The sequence below is a fragment of the Apaloderma vittatum genome, unplaced genomic scaffold, assembly GCF_000703405.1.
Source record: "Apaloderma vittatum isolate BGI_N311 unplaced genomic scaffold, ASM70340v1 scaffold14884, whole genome shotgun sequence".
In the NCBI taxonomy this organism is placed as follows: Eukaryota; Metazoa; Chordata; class Aves; order Trogoniformes; family Trogonidae; genus Apaloderma; species Apaloderma vittatum.
In genome coordinates, this window is record NW_009714490.1 from 1 (window position 1) to 15,972 (window position 15,972).

At 38.1% G+C, this 15,972-nt stretch overlaps 1 protein-coding gene across 1 annotated transcript in view; it reads right to left on the reverse strand.

The window, feature by feature from the left end:
- Positions 1-1,761: 1,761 nt before the first annotated feature.
- LOC104273455 (DENN domain-containing protein 1B-like) overlaps positions 1,762-15,972 on the reverse strand; it is a gene marked incomplete at its 5' end in the record, with an annotated part of 79,890 nt that continues 65,679 nt past the window's right edge. Inside the window, 4 exons of the mRNA XM_009868793.1 lie at positions 1,762-1,923; positions 5,133-5,186; positions 9,613-9,693; positions 11,627-11,696. Of these exons, the coding sequence (XP_009867095.1) occupies positions 1,786-1,923; positions 5,133-5,186; positions 9,613-9,693; positions 11,627-11,696 (343 nt within the window). The remainder of the gene's footprint in view (positions 1,924-5,132; positions 5,187-9,612; positions 9,694-11,626; positions 11,697-15,972) is intronic.

The window sequence follows — 15,972 nt, forward strand, 5'->3', positions numbered from 1 at the left end:
AACATTCTGTGATTCTGTGATTCTACCTGCAGAACGAATCCTCCACATGCACAGAGCTGCCATCATGACTCCTATTCTCCTCTCTACTGGAGCAGTAAAACAGGTTTGACTGGGGCATCATTGGAGTTGAGGGGTTTTGTGGCGTATTTTTCTCTTTTTCTTATTTTTCTTTTTGTGATATAGCAAGCTAGGTCTCAGACCGGCAAAAATAAAAAAAATTATTCCGTGGTTTCGCTAAATCTGAGGCAGATTCTTTGAAAGGGCTTTCCCTTCAAATTCTCTCCACATGTACGGGTGGTCTTATCACCGCAGTGTAACACCCCGTTCTTGCCACAGACATTTTGGGGCTGGGCAGGGGTAGAAAAATCATGTGACGGAATATGGAAATTTCCTCACATAAATTAAAATCTTTGGTGGTTAAAACAATATATCATAGATAGCAATACGACGATTGCTTATATTCATTCATTATTTATTTTTCTGGTTTTCAGTTGTTCATGTGGCCTCTGCTTACCTGACCCCATGTTTCTTTTACTCTCTGATTACTGTGGAATTACTTAGCTCCATATTCTGCAAACCACCAGTAAAGTGCTCTCTTTGTGCACTCCCCTAACTGCAGTGGTGACTGCAGAGTCAGAGACCCCCAATATAGTGGTGTTTTAAAAAATAAAATAAAATAATAAGGTAGTTATATAATTGCTACTACCACCTAGAACTGTAAAACCTGTCAGCCTTTTATGGCAATTCTGAACCTTCTTCATCTTCAATTTACTTTTGACTCAAAAGAATTTAAAGGGGTTACATCTATTATTTATAACGCAAAAATTCTCACTCCTTACATGCACACGTATGTATCGGAAATCAGCACCTTCAAGTCTTTGAAAATATTAAATTTTAGTACTATATCCAAACTTGTACCTATGTGTTGAAAGCAACTGTTCATATATTTGGTACTAGAATTAGCAGTGTTCAGGAACATCAAGTTGATTTTTCACCAGAGAAAGCATATTAAACAAAATGTTTTAAGAAATGACTGTGCTTAATAGGATAAAGACTCCACATAAATCCACTCTTCGACAAAAGTTGGTTATAAATTGACAGTCTTGTACTAAGGCAAAATTAACCTTAGAAATATTTTCCAAATATATTTTTTAAAATTTATAGGCTTCTGTGAAGAGTAAAACAAAAAAAAAAAATCCCTGAATATTAACTATACTTTCATTTATTAAGCAGTCCAGGCAAGCACAAGGAAAACAAAAAACCCAACACACTTTTAATGCAGGCAGTAGCCTAAAACCTTTAATACAAAAAAAAAAAAGGTATTTTGAGTTGTACGTTATTATCAGTCTGAAGAGCTGCTCCAAATCAGAGCTATTACAGTAGGCACTCTCAAACCACTCTAACAAAGATGAATCTACCTATTACCAGGTTAGGATAGCAGCTATTATTACGGACCCTTGATTTCTTTCAAGTAGCTCCAATGGAATAAGCCACAAGTGAATAATAAAGATCTTATAATAGCCCTTAAGAATTCTTTTTAGGTTAGAAGGCACAAAAATGAACTCAGGAGAGTTAAAGAACTCTCATCTCCTGATAAGAAAAATAATTAACCTGACTTAATGTATCTGAGTAGGTCTTATATAAATCAGACTTTTGTACTTCAAGAGCCAGACTAAAACCATATATCAGAAAAGTATGTAGATATTGTCTTATAAGTACACATGGAACATATCTAAAACCACAAAGGTCTGCAGGTCATTTTGTGAAATGTTCAATATATTCTACTTAAAAGGAGATGTGTGAAGTACTTACAGTGCTTAGTTTGCTAGAGGTAATAATGATTCGTCTCTCATGCAACATACTGGCATAAAGTTGCAGCATGTTGTTCACATCCACAGCAACAAAATATTCAGTGAGGTTTCTCTGTTTAAATAAATAAGATGTTAACAATATAGCAACAGCAGTAGCCAAGAGGAACACTTTACATATTACTTCTGAAAATTTTTGTCCAATTAATAGACAGGCAGAAAACCCAACCCAAAACTAAGACATAATTCCCTTTGCGTTAGAATTTTTATTATTTAAGAATAATTGATTGGGTTTTAAAGCCAATGAAAATCTAACCTTGGTGTAAGTCACTAATATTTGATTATGCTTGCAAATTCAGTTTTGCCTTTTTTTTTTCAATTTTACAAAAAATATTAAATTTGGTATTAGATCAATAGCACCATATGCTGCTATTAAGGTAACCGTTACTCCCAATCCAGGGACAGATCTTCTACGACCACAATAACTGTTCTGTGACAGCTATAATAAAAAAAACTGCCAGGCTCTCCCAAAATAAACGCATTTTATTCTACTTCAAGTGCAGTGAAACAGCTTGTTGGAAAACACCAAGCTGTATATGCCAGGACATCAAACGTCCAGCAGCACTGGTAGAAGGCACCAACCAGCTCCTTCCTGCAGCCACACCTTTCGTCCCCAGAAAGCAACCCTGTGCCATGCCCACTGTGGGTTTAATGAAAAGCAAAGTCAACAGCACCTCTTATTTATAGTTCAGACAACTCGAAAGTGGGGGAAAAAAGAGAAAAAGGTGGGCGGGAAAGGAACTCTGTGTTCCAGCTGAATAGCATTTCTGCATGGCACAGTGCCAAGGACATACAGGTTCTGAATAATCTAAACCAGCCACCAGCAAAAGCGTCTAGGAAAACAGTAATTTTTGTACAAGTTAGAGAATATGCATGGAAATATACCAGCACACACAACATATAACTTCACACATTTGTTATTGTATCTAAAACCAAAACTCTCACCAACACATGGCACCAAGGTAACCCACCCTTGAAAAACAGCGAGGGCAGGACAAGTGGTAAAGGCTTCAAGGTAGGGTAACCCCCCTGATTTTAGTTAAAGCCCAGACAATGATGGGAAGGTTGACCTCCTTTTTGGTGAGGGGGAAATTAAAAAACAAAAAGGTATTGAAGAGACAAACAAAGATCCAATGGTTTATCTGGTTTCATACAAATTCAGAAATGCATTATTAATTCAAAGACACGAAATACAGTTATTTTCGGTCCACGCTGCATAAAATTTTGGAAGAGATAAAAACGATTTACCTCGGACATCCTCTAAGATCGTTGATAACAGTGTTTTGTGTGGCAAAAGCTGTGGTATAGAAGAGCTTGCAGTCTTTTACAGACTGACTTATCTCTGGGAGACAGTCACAGTTATTTCTGTGTTACATCTGAAAAGTCACTGCCCCTGAATCTTACAACCAAGAAAATTAATTTTATTGCTTCTTTACTGCAATTACCTCACCTCTTCACTCACTGCAAGTTCTAATCCTCCATTAGTACCATACTATTTTGATTCATACTGGAAGGATGAGGCTTTTATAGATGGAGTAAAAAAAGAATTTTAGAAAGGCACTTTCCTTTCTCCCACAGGATCAGAAAAATAAATCCACAGCAGCACCATGACAAGCTCTTCCACCAGCCAGAGGCCCAGAGAGAAGCTTCCCCATATTTTCTTCAGGTTAAACACATAACACACCTTCCACTCTCCAAAGCTATGTTTTATCAGAACCCCAAGCAATGAGCAAGGAGAATTCTTTAGAACAGAGGAGGCCTGTGGCCAGTGGTTTCCCTGGGATCAGTTTTGTTCAGTATCTTCATCAGCAACCTGGACGAGGGGACAGAGAGCACCCTCAGCAAGTTCGCTGATGATACAAAACGGGGGGGGGTGTCTGACACACCTACAGGCTGAGCTGCCATCCAACAAGATCTGGACAGGCTGGAGAGCTGGGCAAAGGGGAACCTCATGGAGTTCAACAAGGACAAGTGTAGAGTGCCCCATCTGGGGAGGAGTAACACCAGCACCAGCACAGATCAGGGGACGTCCTGCTGGAAAGCAGACCCGCGGAGACAGACCTTGGAGTCCCAGTGGGCAGTGAGTGTCCCTGGGACAGCACCGTGCCCGTGTGGCCAAGAGGGCCAGTGGGATCCCGGGGGGCATCAAGAAAAGTGTGTCCAGCAGGGCTAGGGAGGTTCTCCTGCCCCTCTGCTCTGCCCTGGGGAGACCACCCCTGGAATCCTGGGTCCAGTTTGGGGCTCCCCAGTTCCAGAGAGACAGGGACCTACTGGAGAGAGTCCAAGGGAGAGCTACGAGGGTGATCGAGGGACTGAACATCTCTGCTGGGAAGAGAGACTGAGAGACCTGGGGCTGTTCAGCCTGGAAAGGAGACGGCTGAGAGGGACCTTATGAACGTAGAGAAATATCTGAGGGGTGGGGGGGTCAAGGAGGAAAGTGACAATCTCTTCTCAGTGGTGCCCAGCAATAGGACAAGGAATAATGGGACATAGGAAGTTCCACCTCAACACGAGGAGAAACTTGTTGGCTGTGCGGGTGCCGGAGCCCTGGCCCAGGCTGCCCAGAGAGGCTGGGGGGGCTCCCTCTCTGGAGACTTTCAAACCCACCCGGACATGTTCCTGTGTGACCTGCTGGCAGGGGGTTGCACTGAGTGAGCTCTGGACGTCCCTTCCAACCCCAACATTCTGTGATTCTAATCTATCCATAGCATGATCAAGGATTTAGCATCTACAGAATGCAAGTCTTGTTTAAAACCCAATAATAATTAAAAATAAAAATAACAACCACCAACACCATTCCTGGTGCTTGCCCACCTGCCAAGCGTACGCCGGTACGGCATCTTTTCGGAAATCCTGAAACAATGCCTTCTACCCCCAAAAATAACTGGATGTCTTGGTAGCTGAATTCACAGCTTAGCAACACAGTTTTTAAAGGGCAAGTATTCAAATAACACACGCTTCTCAATTGTAATACATTTTACATAAATATTCCCAATAAATGCAAAGAATCCAAGTAATTACAAACAAAGGGTGAACACAGCAGTGGTCAAAAATGCCCTGTTAATGCTTTAAAAATGAGTTAATGATGTACTCAACAGTAACTGTGAGCTAAAGGTTGTAATAATAGACATAAATCATATCCTAAAAACAGTCTTGGGAAAAAAAAACAAAACATGTCCTATTGATAAAAGCAGAGTTCAGTGCTACCCACCGAATGAGGTTGATACTTCTTGTAAATATTTAAAAAAGAAACGGCATACTTACGCTTTCAGGGACAGTTGGCAACCCAGTTATATCAGGAGTAATGAAATACGAGTGCTAATCAATAGGGAAAAATAATTAATAATTTATGCACACAGGAACCAAAGTTCTTTTCCAAAAAAAACCAACAAACCAGCGTTTAGGATTTTCAACCCCATCTCTGTTTAAGCAAATAGCCATTTTTTCCAACAGCGTTCTTACCAGACAAAGAATTAAGCAGATCACGACATGAAACGACAAGCTCTGGTTCAGCACAGCGCACAAACCAAAAGGAACAAAACACTGGGCTGCAGTTTTGTAATAACATCGAAATTAAGCCAGCTTTAAAGGTTGTACGAGCCTGAGAGCAGCACTGATTAACTTCAGCAATAATTTAAAAATTGCAACTAAACCAAACAGTGTTGAAGAACAAAATACAAATTTAGAATGGAAAAGGAAAAAAATCATTCACAAGAGAACATTAATTAGAACAGAAATATTATTACTTGACACATACTCTCTTCTCTTTCCAAACATCCCTGAATCAAAAAGGTGCCAACAGAAAAGCAAAGTCTGACAGCTTGAGATTCGGCAATCACTTATGACATACATTAGCAATTTTATGCATCTTAGTTTGTAAATACAAAATGGATTAAACTAAAAGCAGATGTAATTTAAACTATTCTCATTAATCCAGTGCGTTTAGTAGTAATCAGACATGGACTTAGCTCAGTAATTTTTAGGCATTTTTGCATATTAGACAAAATTTCAAAGGACAAAAAACGTTAAGTTCATAATAAATAAATGTGATAATTACTGACTTTTTAGCTTTTACTTGTTTTTAAGGGAATTTTGACGTTTTTCAAAGATCTTCATTTTTATACTGTATGTTAAAATTATAATTAATAACTGTGTAGGAGACTTATTAAACCATGCTGGTACATTTTATAGAATTTTTTCTCCATAAATTAGGTCATTTCACAGTAGTTAAGAATTTAAGAAAAAAAAAATGGCTTAAAGGAGGTGCCCATAAACATCATAGCACTTGCAGAGTAAGTATCCTAGTTTTTGTTTTGCATCAACAGAGGAAAAAAAGCTAAGTTTTTTTTTTCCTCTAGTCAAGAACAGCAAAATATTTAGATTAATGGAATGCCTACATTCTTCAGAAGTATAGTGAGAACAGAAAGTTATTTCCTATATGTAATAAGGTCACAGAATATTTATCAAAAGATTTCTGAGTAATGAAGTTAATAACTTAGAGAAATAATTATTTATAATTAACAAAGTAATAATATTTCACTCATTAAGCAGAAAAGGAAGTGAGAACTAGGAAACGCAAAGACCCATTACTGCAGTCATTAAGAGTCATAAAGCAGCAAAAATAATGTGGTACAAAGCCCTTGCACATCTTCCTGAACTCCCTTAGGAATGTGTACGACCTTGGAAGAGATATGAAATTAATAGCTCCTGTCCTGTCTAAAGTTTTCTCCAAGAAGGAAACTAGAAAACGCCAACTTCTGTTCATCAATTGAAGGGTCTGATTTTATGAAAAGATTATGACGCATACACACAAAGCTCTGAAGTTAGATTGATTGCAACGGAATAGGTACATTAATACAAGACTGCTCTTTTAGGCTAAAGACAGCACGAGAATTCCCCAAAGGACAGGTACAAATAAGCCTGAAATCAAAAGAGAGATCCTATAGCAAGTAATTATTTCTTTAATTGCAACAGTCTTTAGATAGTCAGTGCCTTTTAAACTCACCGATACAAGAAAAGGCTGTTTTTTCAAAACTTGCTCACTTGCAAAAATCATCTCTTGGTTCTTATGCAAGATGAGAGAAAGATTGAACAATTGATTTTTTAGTTTTCCAACAAAAACGCCAAAGCTGACTCTAACGTTTGTAATATTCCATGTCTAAAATATTGACTGAAAATATGTTTTACTCCTTGCATTCCTCCCTCATTTGACATCAGACTAGCTTTTCCAATAACAAAAAAATAAATAAATTTTGTTAGTCTTCTAATGGTAAAATAATACTGACCCAAATTATATTTAAACTCTGGTTTCGTAGAACGAATTATCACCCCCCAAATTTCAGCTGTAGAATATTTCTCAGTGGGAACGGTAAGTAAGAGCAGGACTTTGTCCCTAACTGGACCAAGGCATTTTGGCATCCTCCTGACCAAGGATTACTGGGAAATACCACATATCCAGACACTGAGCATATTTTATTCATGGTGATATACACGCAATCCTAAGTACCACTGTGGTCTGCCATCCAAGCCCTGCTTCAACCCCTACGAACCCTACCCTGCAGCGTACCTGAGTAAAGTGGTAGGAGGGCTCTTGCTGAATTAGGAAATTTGAACCAGACTGATCCTGGCACAAAGAAAAGCCACCTCATGAAGTCATTCCTACAATTATTTTTCCAGGCTGTAACTTCTTTATAAGCCTATTACTACTGAAGGTTCCAGTCCTGCTTATTTACAATATATGAGGAGTAAGAAAGGAGTATCAATATAAAAGAATAGGCGTACGAACTTGAGAGTTCAAAGAAACCATAAACATTGCCCTGCTCCCTGCAGCTCTCGAATGACAAAACCAGAGATGCCCGTAGATCCAGCAAGCGCTCTGATTCAGGCTAACCTATTCCTTCCTGCTCTGCCCCCTCTGAACCTACATTTGCTCGACTGTACCTGCAGCCAAGCATTTGTCAAGAAGCCTGCATTTAGATAATCACTGCTCAGCTCAAAAGATTATCAAACTCTTTGATGTAACACGCTACTGGGAACAAGAGACAACTGAGGAAAAAAAAAAAGGTAATAATCTCAAAAGTCAGATAATATTGAAATAAAAGCAGCAAGCCTCAACTTTATTGCAAGCAATTTGCCATCCCAGTGTTGCCAGGTGTATTTCACAACATTCATTCCAGGGTCAGCATAACATTCATTTTGAGGTGGGCAAGTTCTGTGCAAGACAAACTGCATCACTGAGAGCAAGGGGCAGTAAGACTTTGCAAGAAACGCAAGCTAAAAGTATTTTTCAAACTTCTCTACATCTCCCTGGAATGCAGTAAATTTTTTCAAGGAATTAATAAAGCATTTTATGGTTGCCAAATTAGAATTGGTTATAATACTGCAATTAAGGGTGGCAAAATACTATTTGATATACAGAAGTATTCTTGGCAACGCTACTGTGAATTGAAAATAACTTGAAAATACTACATCGACTACAGAAGGAAAAACCTTAGCAAAAGAAACAACTGCAGAATCAAAAACCAGTATGTTATTCTGGTGAAAAACCACACACAAGAAACCACACACAAGACTGGAACCATTTCCAAATGCAGTGGATTAGCACTGTTCAAGGGGGAAAAATATTAGGCCTCTGCATCCCAGGGAAAAAAATCCTAACAAGGAATCTGAAATGTGGCAGATTAAAAGGGGGGCAGCGTTATGTGGGGCAGCGTTGTTATGTGAGGCAGCGAGGGTGAGGAACTACTAGAAGGGAGGTGGCAGACTCTCCATATATGGCTGGAGGCTTTTCTAGAGCATGTGCTTACTTCAAGCGTCGGGCTCAATTCTAAAATAAATGAGTTAAAAGTAACAGGAAATCACACAGAAAAGGTCAGGGTAAATAACCTAGTGATCTTTCAGTATGTGCATAAGGGAAGCCTTTATATAAGTCACTTCTTTCTCTGCCCTGCAAACTGCAATAGTTTGCTCACGGTTCCTTATGCAGGCAGTATTGCACACATGCTGTGAACGTGAACAACGTCCTGGAGACAGCAGAGCCTCTCTATCACCTGACATCTCATGCAGGCTCTATGAACGTATTTAAAGACGAGTCCATATACAATTTCTGTTCAGGAACTTTAACAGCCAGGCTCACTTTTGGACATTTCTGCCATACACCACCACCTTGCCATGCTACCAATGGTCAGTCCCACACTGTAACAAGCCCGAGCACAAAAGCAAGGTAGGCATGGACACATCTTTCACCTAGATGTGCTGAAAGTTTTGTGTAATGCAGTACACTGCTTCCCTACAGCATTTTTGCATGATCAAGCAAAACTAGGAAGAAGGGGCAGGAAGACGGGGAAAGAAGCCAGCTTACACATTTTTATCCAATCCCGCAAGTCTACCTACTCAGACATAAGAGGCAATAAAAGGGAGGTAGTATCCACTGATTCACAGCAGGAGAAACAAAAATTATCTACCTGAAACAGCTGGAAGCACAAAAAGTAGTGCTAGCACTGCCAAAACCCACTGGAGTTTACTTTCTCAGCCATAGAGCAAAATTCAAATTTATGTTTTGTTACAACTATGACTTTTATACAACATGAGACAAACTGTTCTCCATAGTGAGGGGGAAAAAAGAATTTTTCCAGGCCAGTTAATGATAGGAAGCAATAGAAGTTTACTCTTTACAGAGGGTTTTTTTTTGTTTGTTTGTTTTATAGTCAGTAGTAGGAGAAGAAGTTAAATGGAGAATACTTACCACACTTAAACTGACTAAAGCGTTCGCCTTTGGCACAGGATGGCTATACAATGATTTTAGCAAATCATTTGAGTCATTTTCCTGTAGGAAATATTTTTAAAAGGTAGTTAATTATTGTATAAAATCCGACTAATTACCATTTACTACACAAACTACACATTGACAAAGATACATATGTGTATTTAAGGAGAAAGACAATTGCAATTCACAGTGAATATTGAAATACTAAGTATAAAGTTCAAGATAACTTTGTCTCTCAGAAAATTGTTATATCTGTAAGTTGTTAATCTCTTACATGTTTCCCCATAAACTCCTTAAATCAACCACACCATTTACAACCGGAAAGAGCCTGAACACATCCAGCTGGTCTGTGCATCATGGACATCACCCTCCTAAAACTGTTAGCCATCATATTTGTCTATCACAAGTTTTACTAACCATGCAGCTACATATTGTATGCTACGAGCTACACTGCATGTGTTAAAAGTGACTCATCAGAGCACATACAACAGTTAGTAAGGTTTTCTAAAACGTACATGCAGGACCGTATTTAATCAGGATCCCCTACCCTGATCTCCAAAAGAGACATTTACTTGAGAAAGAGATACGGCTGGAGTTTTTGTTTGGTTTAGGGTTTTCAGTCAGGTTAGGGTTTTTGTTCATGGAGATTGAATTACTTTTGTTGTGAAAGTAAAACAAAAACCAACCGTGCTAAGCCACAGACAGCTTTTAAACACAGTGTTTGAGTTTGCATGAAGTTTCCACCTCTCCCTGCAAGAACGACGACGTTACTGGGTCTGACGCTAGAAAACAAGATTTGGGGTCTAGCTCTCGGTCAGATGAATAGTGCCTGGGTCAAGAAGGAGCAACGTCCCCTAACAGTCCTCAGCAACAGATACAGCTCTAGGCAATGCAACTAAACACCTCCCCACACTGCTAAAGCTTTCTGACACATCAGAACAGATTTCTTGGCACACAGGACAACAAACTTAGAACCCAGGCACCTAACTGGTCGCTGTACTAGCTGCAATCCTAGAACCAGTGAGCACGGAACAAAGGACAAGACAATGCCCACTCCTTCTGTCAAATACAATCTTACTAACAACTTTTACTATTACAGTGAAATCAAAGCCAAAGCCTCACTATACCATTTGTAAAACTTGTTTGCATTCCATACTTCATTTAAATGCAGCTAACACCAAACTTTCCTACTGTATTTCCTTTTTACATAAAATACCATCATTCTCTATAGTCCACTTACTATAATGCACAGTAATTGCTTATTCTATAGCTCATATATTCTTGAAATGTCAGCTTTTCCAGTCTACAGCATATGGCTGACTCAGGATGGTTTGATGCTGTGGGGGTTTTTTTAATTACAATCTAGTACACTAACGTAGTTAAAGCAGAAAGGTAGAGCTTAAATGTTCTCAGCAAAGACACATGTCAGTATTTCCTTTACTGCGTAATCCTGGAATATGTCTAAATGCTCATGAATATGCAAACTAAACTATCATGATTCTTCACCAAATGCTGCAAGTAATTTTGTCTTGCTGGTCTAGATGACAGGATTAGGATAGGTAGTTTTTATTTTTTTTAATATGAAGGGTGAAACAGTACATCATATTTTATGCAGTTCTGAAAAAAAAAAGTGTTTGTAACTGATAATCAGATAGTTCCAGAGATCTACAGTTTACAATCAATACGTCATACGCATCTCCAGTGATGTGACATTTTGCTCACACTTCACCCAGGACTTGTTTATGCGAAGACTGACACTTCACAAAGGTATATTCTCAGTAGCTTTTTAAGATTAATGTGTGATTCCAGTGACAGAGGCAGCTCTATGGTCAGATTCTTTGAATTTCAGGGTGATGAATGTAAGAATTTGCTTTTAAATTCTACTAAAACTTTAAACTTTTGAACAGTATAGAATCACTCTACTGCACTTCAAATGGTGACCATTATTTCAAGGAAAATATTTTATACAAAGAAACAGAATATCTAAGATTACCTGTTCTTTAGCCAAATAATCTGCCAGAGTATTTAGGAGCTTGTAGTACACCTCAAACCATGGTAGGTAACTAAAAGAGGAGAGGAGAAAAGCATTGTAATAAAATATCAATGTATCTTTCCCAGTGCTTGTACAATACTACTACAATTAATCTGATCTATATGCTTTCATAATACTTCTACATGTAAATACAAAGCACATCAAACGTCTGCCCACAAATTTAATGGTACATCACTGACAGATAGTAGCAAAGCTCCGTTTCTTTATGCTTCTTTATGTTTCTTATGTTTCTTTATGAAGTTCCATTCAGTGTAGATCAGCTCATAACACTTTCACTTCTTACTGTTTTAAAGGCGCCAAAAGTAACTGTCATCATTGCCAAACCCCATTCCCATTACCTTTAATTGTTACGGTTTTCGGCAGTGATGCTATTGCAATTTTGAAATTCTCTGTCCTGTTGTACCTGGTAGACAGTGAGAACTGCTTGCTGGGGAACGAAAACCAATTTCACCTGGGCAGACCAGGTACCCCTTATTTGGGAAGCGGTGCAATGCTATGCCACAGCACAGATGTCGCATTATATGTAAGAATACTGGTCTCCCTGTAAAGTAACTTCTGTAGACAGAATTAAATTCTAAAAACAGGAGAGCGTTCAGCAGTGTTGTAAATATCCAGCACGTTAATACATGAGTACTTAACAGACTTTTCACATAACCCTGCAGCCCATATGCATGCAATACTCTGAGTTAAACAGAATCCAAGATAAGTAAGACATAACTGAAGAGTATAAGAAAAGAAACTCAAACACAGTGGTATCAGTTCCATTTTTTGGCCATCTGCTTACACAACAGTTACCTTTAATCACGCCACCATCAGTGACCGCATGTTACAGAACTTTCCATAATCACTATTTAAGCCTGTGGTACAGATCTTATAAGGCTGGTAAACTAAATAGTACTGGTATAAATTACTCCTATTTACAAATTACACACCCTCTCATGTCTGTTAGAATTTTATCATAAAGAATATTACTAAAATGGTAATAGTATGGTTAATTTTAGTTGTTTGAGACTAAAACAGGGGCTGGGAAGGAAACAGAGCCTGGAACATATTTACTACATTCCACACCCATATGTAACAATACTACACACCCTGTTACTCAGTGCAGTGAAAATCCACAGACATACCTTCAACGCATTTTTTAAATGCTTTACTGTGTGCTATGGACAGACCTTAAAGCTTTGTATTTACATATTTCAGGCAACATGCTATCAGCAACTGAATAGCCCAATATGCAGAACCTAAATGTTTTCCCCGATAGGAAATCTGTTAGAGCCAATGCTGGCTGAACATCGAGTTATGCATTTTTTAGCCATCTTTCTTTGCTATTGTCATAAATGCTTAACAACAGGTTCTTAAAGAAAAAACCCACAAATAAACAAGAAGAAAACCAAATACAAAAGCAAACCCCACAACCAACCATCAAGGAATTCCTCTTGCCAAGCCAAAAAGAGACAGAAACAATGATTTCTTTTTGAGCCTCTATACTGATCACAGTTGACCACAGGCTGTACTGGCTATGAATCACAACTACATCAACATCTGAATGCTCACAGAAACTTTTAATGCTTGGTATTGCTGACAGGAGTTAAGGTGTGACATTAGTACATCTGCTTTCCAATATTTTCTTACGTAATCATAACATTTCCTTCACTGCACGTAAGGCCTCTCGCTGCTTACAGGCACGGGTGCCGCACACAACCGTAAAACAGCCACCACAACAGCACCTAAACACCTGATCTTGGAGTCTTCTTCCACCTCTAACAGAACTCCTGTTCTATTATCTTCTGAAATCAAGTTAATCTGGTTTTTACATGCTGCTGAAACGTGGAGAAGACAGGCAAACAAAATTGTTCAGCATAGCATTCATGTCAGAGCTATTGAACAGTTTTACCAGTCTAAGAATTACAGCCGGGACTGCAACGCTCTCCTAGCGTTTTATCCGAGTCAAAGCACCAAGTAGGTATAAATCACAAAGTATTTTTATAACACTGGACATGCAAACTAGTTAGATTATCTAAGAGCTGTCCAGTCTTTCGCTATCACTTCTGCATTAGTAGCATACATGCATCAGCATATTTTGCTGCAGAATACTCTAAATAATCTTACCTGATAATTCTTTTTTTCATAACTAACATTTATGAACACCAGTCTATAAAAACAAATGCTCCTACTTCAATAAAATAGCAACCATATTTTTCTTGTATCTATGTTCTTGACTCCCCTCTTGCTGTGAAAAGAAAAATTAAATGCAATTTTTAAGTCCATGCCTAAAAAGGTCAAAATCATTATCTGAAATTAATGAACCCTAGCAGAAAGCCAGGGGAGATTTTTCTTTCATATGGCAAGGCATGCTGGCCCAAGTACTCATAGAAGAATTTCTTCCCTTAGCAAAATCAGGTTGCTGATGATACACTTCCATGTCTTCAGGTAACAAAACCACCAAGAAGAACATTGCAAACACTTGAGAACAGTTTAAAAATGCCGGTTTCCTTTCTGAGCCGAAAGACTGGAAAAAGAATTGCTTTAAGCCTTATAACCACAGACACGAGGTTAACGTAACTTCAGCGTGTTTCTTACACCTGAATAACTATGGAAAGCAAAACAAGTACCCCACTACATTAGATGGCATGAAATTAAAAGCCACTGAAGACCTGTCCTCTCTTTATTTTTCACATATTCTTCAGTTCTTCCAAAGCACTCCTTAACTGCAGTATTAATTGCTGAGAATTTTAATTATATTGTTCTCACTGCAATGAAATATTACAAAGATCTACTGGAAAGCAGAGAAGTTCCCTTTGCATTTCACATATTTGCTAATTGCTAATAATTCAGTACAGAATAAAGAACTGTTACATTTGTTGTTTTCATAACCAAGAGTGCATTTGTGTGTGTGTGTATACAATGCAGCTCTGCATTCAAAAGTAAAAATAAACACAGGTTGTGTTTGTTCGTAAGAGACAGCTATCAGATGGTATTTTAGACTCTCAATTCAAAGAGCAAGTATAAGCTCCTTTGATTTTGTAATATCCTCAAGGCTGTCAAGTAACATTTTTGCCATATCACAGGCTAATTTTGCAAGTAGATGTGTTAATAATGCTATTAATTTATTTGGACTACTCTAGTGAATAGATTTATTCATAGATAATATAGACTTTACATCTTTATCCGGTACAGTCTATTGGATAATGCAATGTATGCGGCACTTGCATTTGCCATAGCTAAAAACCAGAAGTATTACAGGCAAAAGAATTTTCTTAGCTCGTCCTGTTAGCAAATCTTGCAAAATTATTTAATCTCTGTTTAGCACAGAAGCACTAATCTATGCACAGAAAAGTCATCCAGCACACATCTGTTTCGGTTGGGTAACAGTTTTTTTTCGAGTCAGTACCGAAATGGCCTATCTGCAAAAGTTTTGAAATGGCCAAATTTAACAGAGACCTGTAATATTTTACTCCTAACTCAAAACTCTCACACTACTATGTACCTTAACAACAAATAAAAATCAAAAAATTGAAGTCCATCACTAGAAAGACCTTACCATCATACTTGCGTTCATAAAATTATTTATGAGCAGTGCATTTCATAATTAATGAGTTGTTGTGCGAAAACAACATAAGGTTATCAATGAAACTCCTTCACAGTAGATAAATTGAGGAAAAACAGGGCTTAAATTTTCAATTTTAAAATATTTAGAAGCCTAAACTTGAAATAAAAATAATTTAGGTTCTTAAACAACCAAATCATTACTGGTTTCTTGCTTATTTTTCTTGATTTGTACACTTTATTTGCATTCCTCACATTACGATCCATAACTGCTTGAGAAACAAACATGCAAGGACAATCATACAACAACCTCCAACAACACACACCAATTTCCCTAAAGCTGCCACAAAACATCGCTTCCATAATAAAGAAAAACTTCAAGAAAGGCGGCCATACCGCTTTAATAGGTACGTATTCCCTGGTTGAGAATACAATGGTCTTTAGTCAAAAGTACAGCCACTGCCTGTCACAAAAGCAAGAGCCCAAGATATTTCATGGTTAATTAAAAACGTACTTAGCATTTTCCTTTAATCCAAATGAGCCATAAGGCAGGAGCTCAGACTTTTATTCAAAGTCACGCATAACCCTTGTTGCCGTAAGTAGACTTCCACCTCGCCGGTGCTCCCACCATAGCTCTGATAAAACTTTTACATTCGTGAGTCAAAGGTTAAATAAAGGAGAGGAAATGTTTTCTGTCAAATAGTCAGGTAACCACTAACAGTCCTGAACTATCAGCAGGA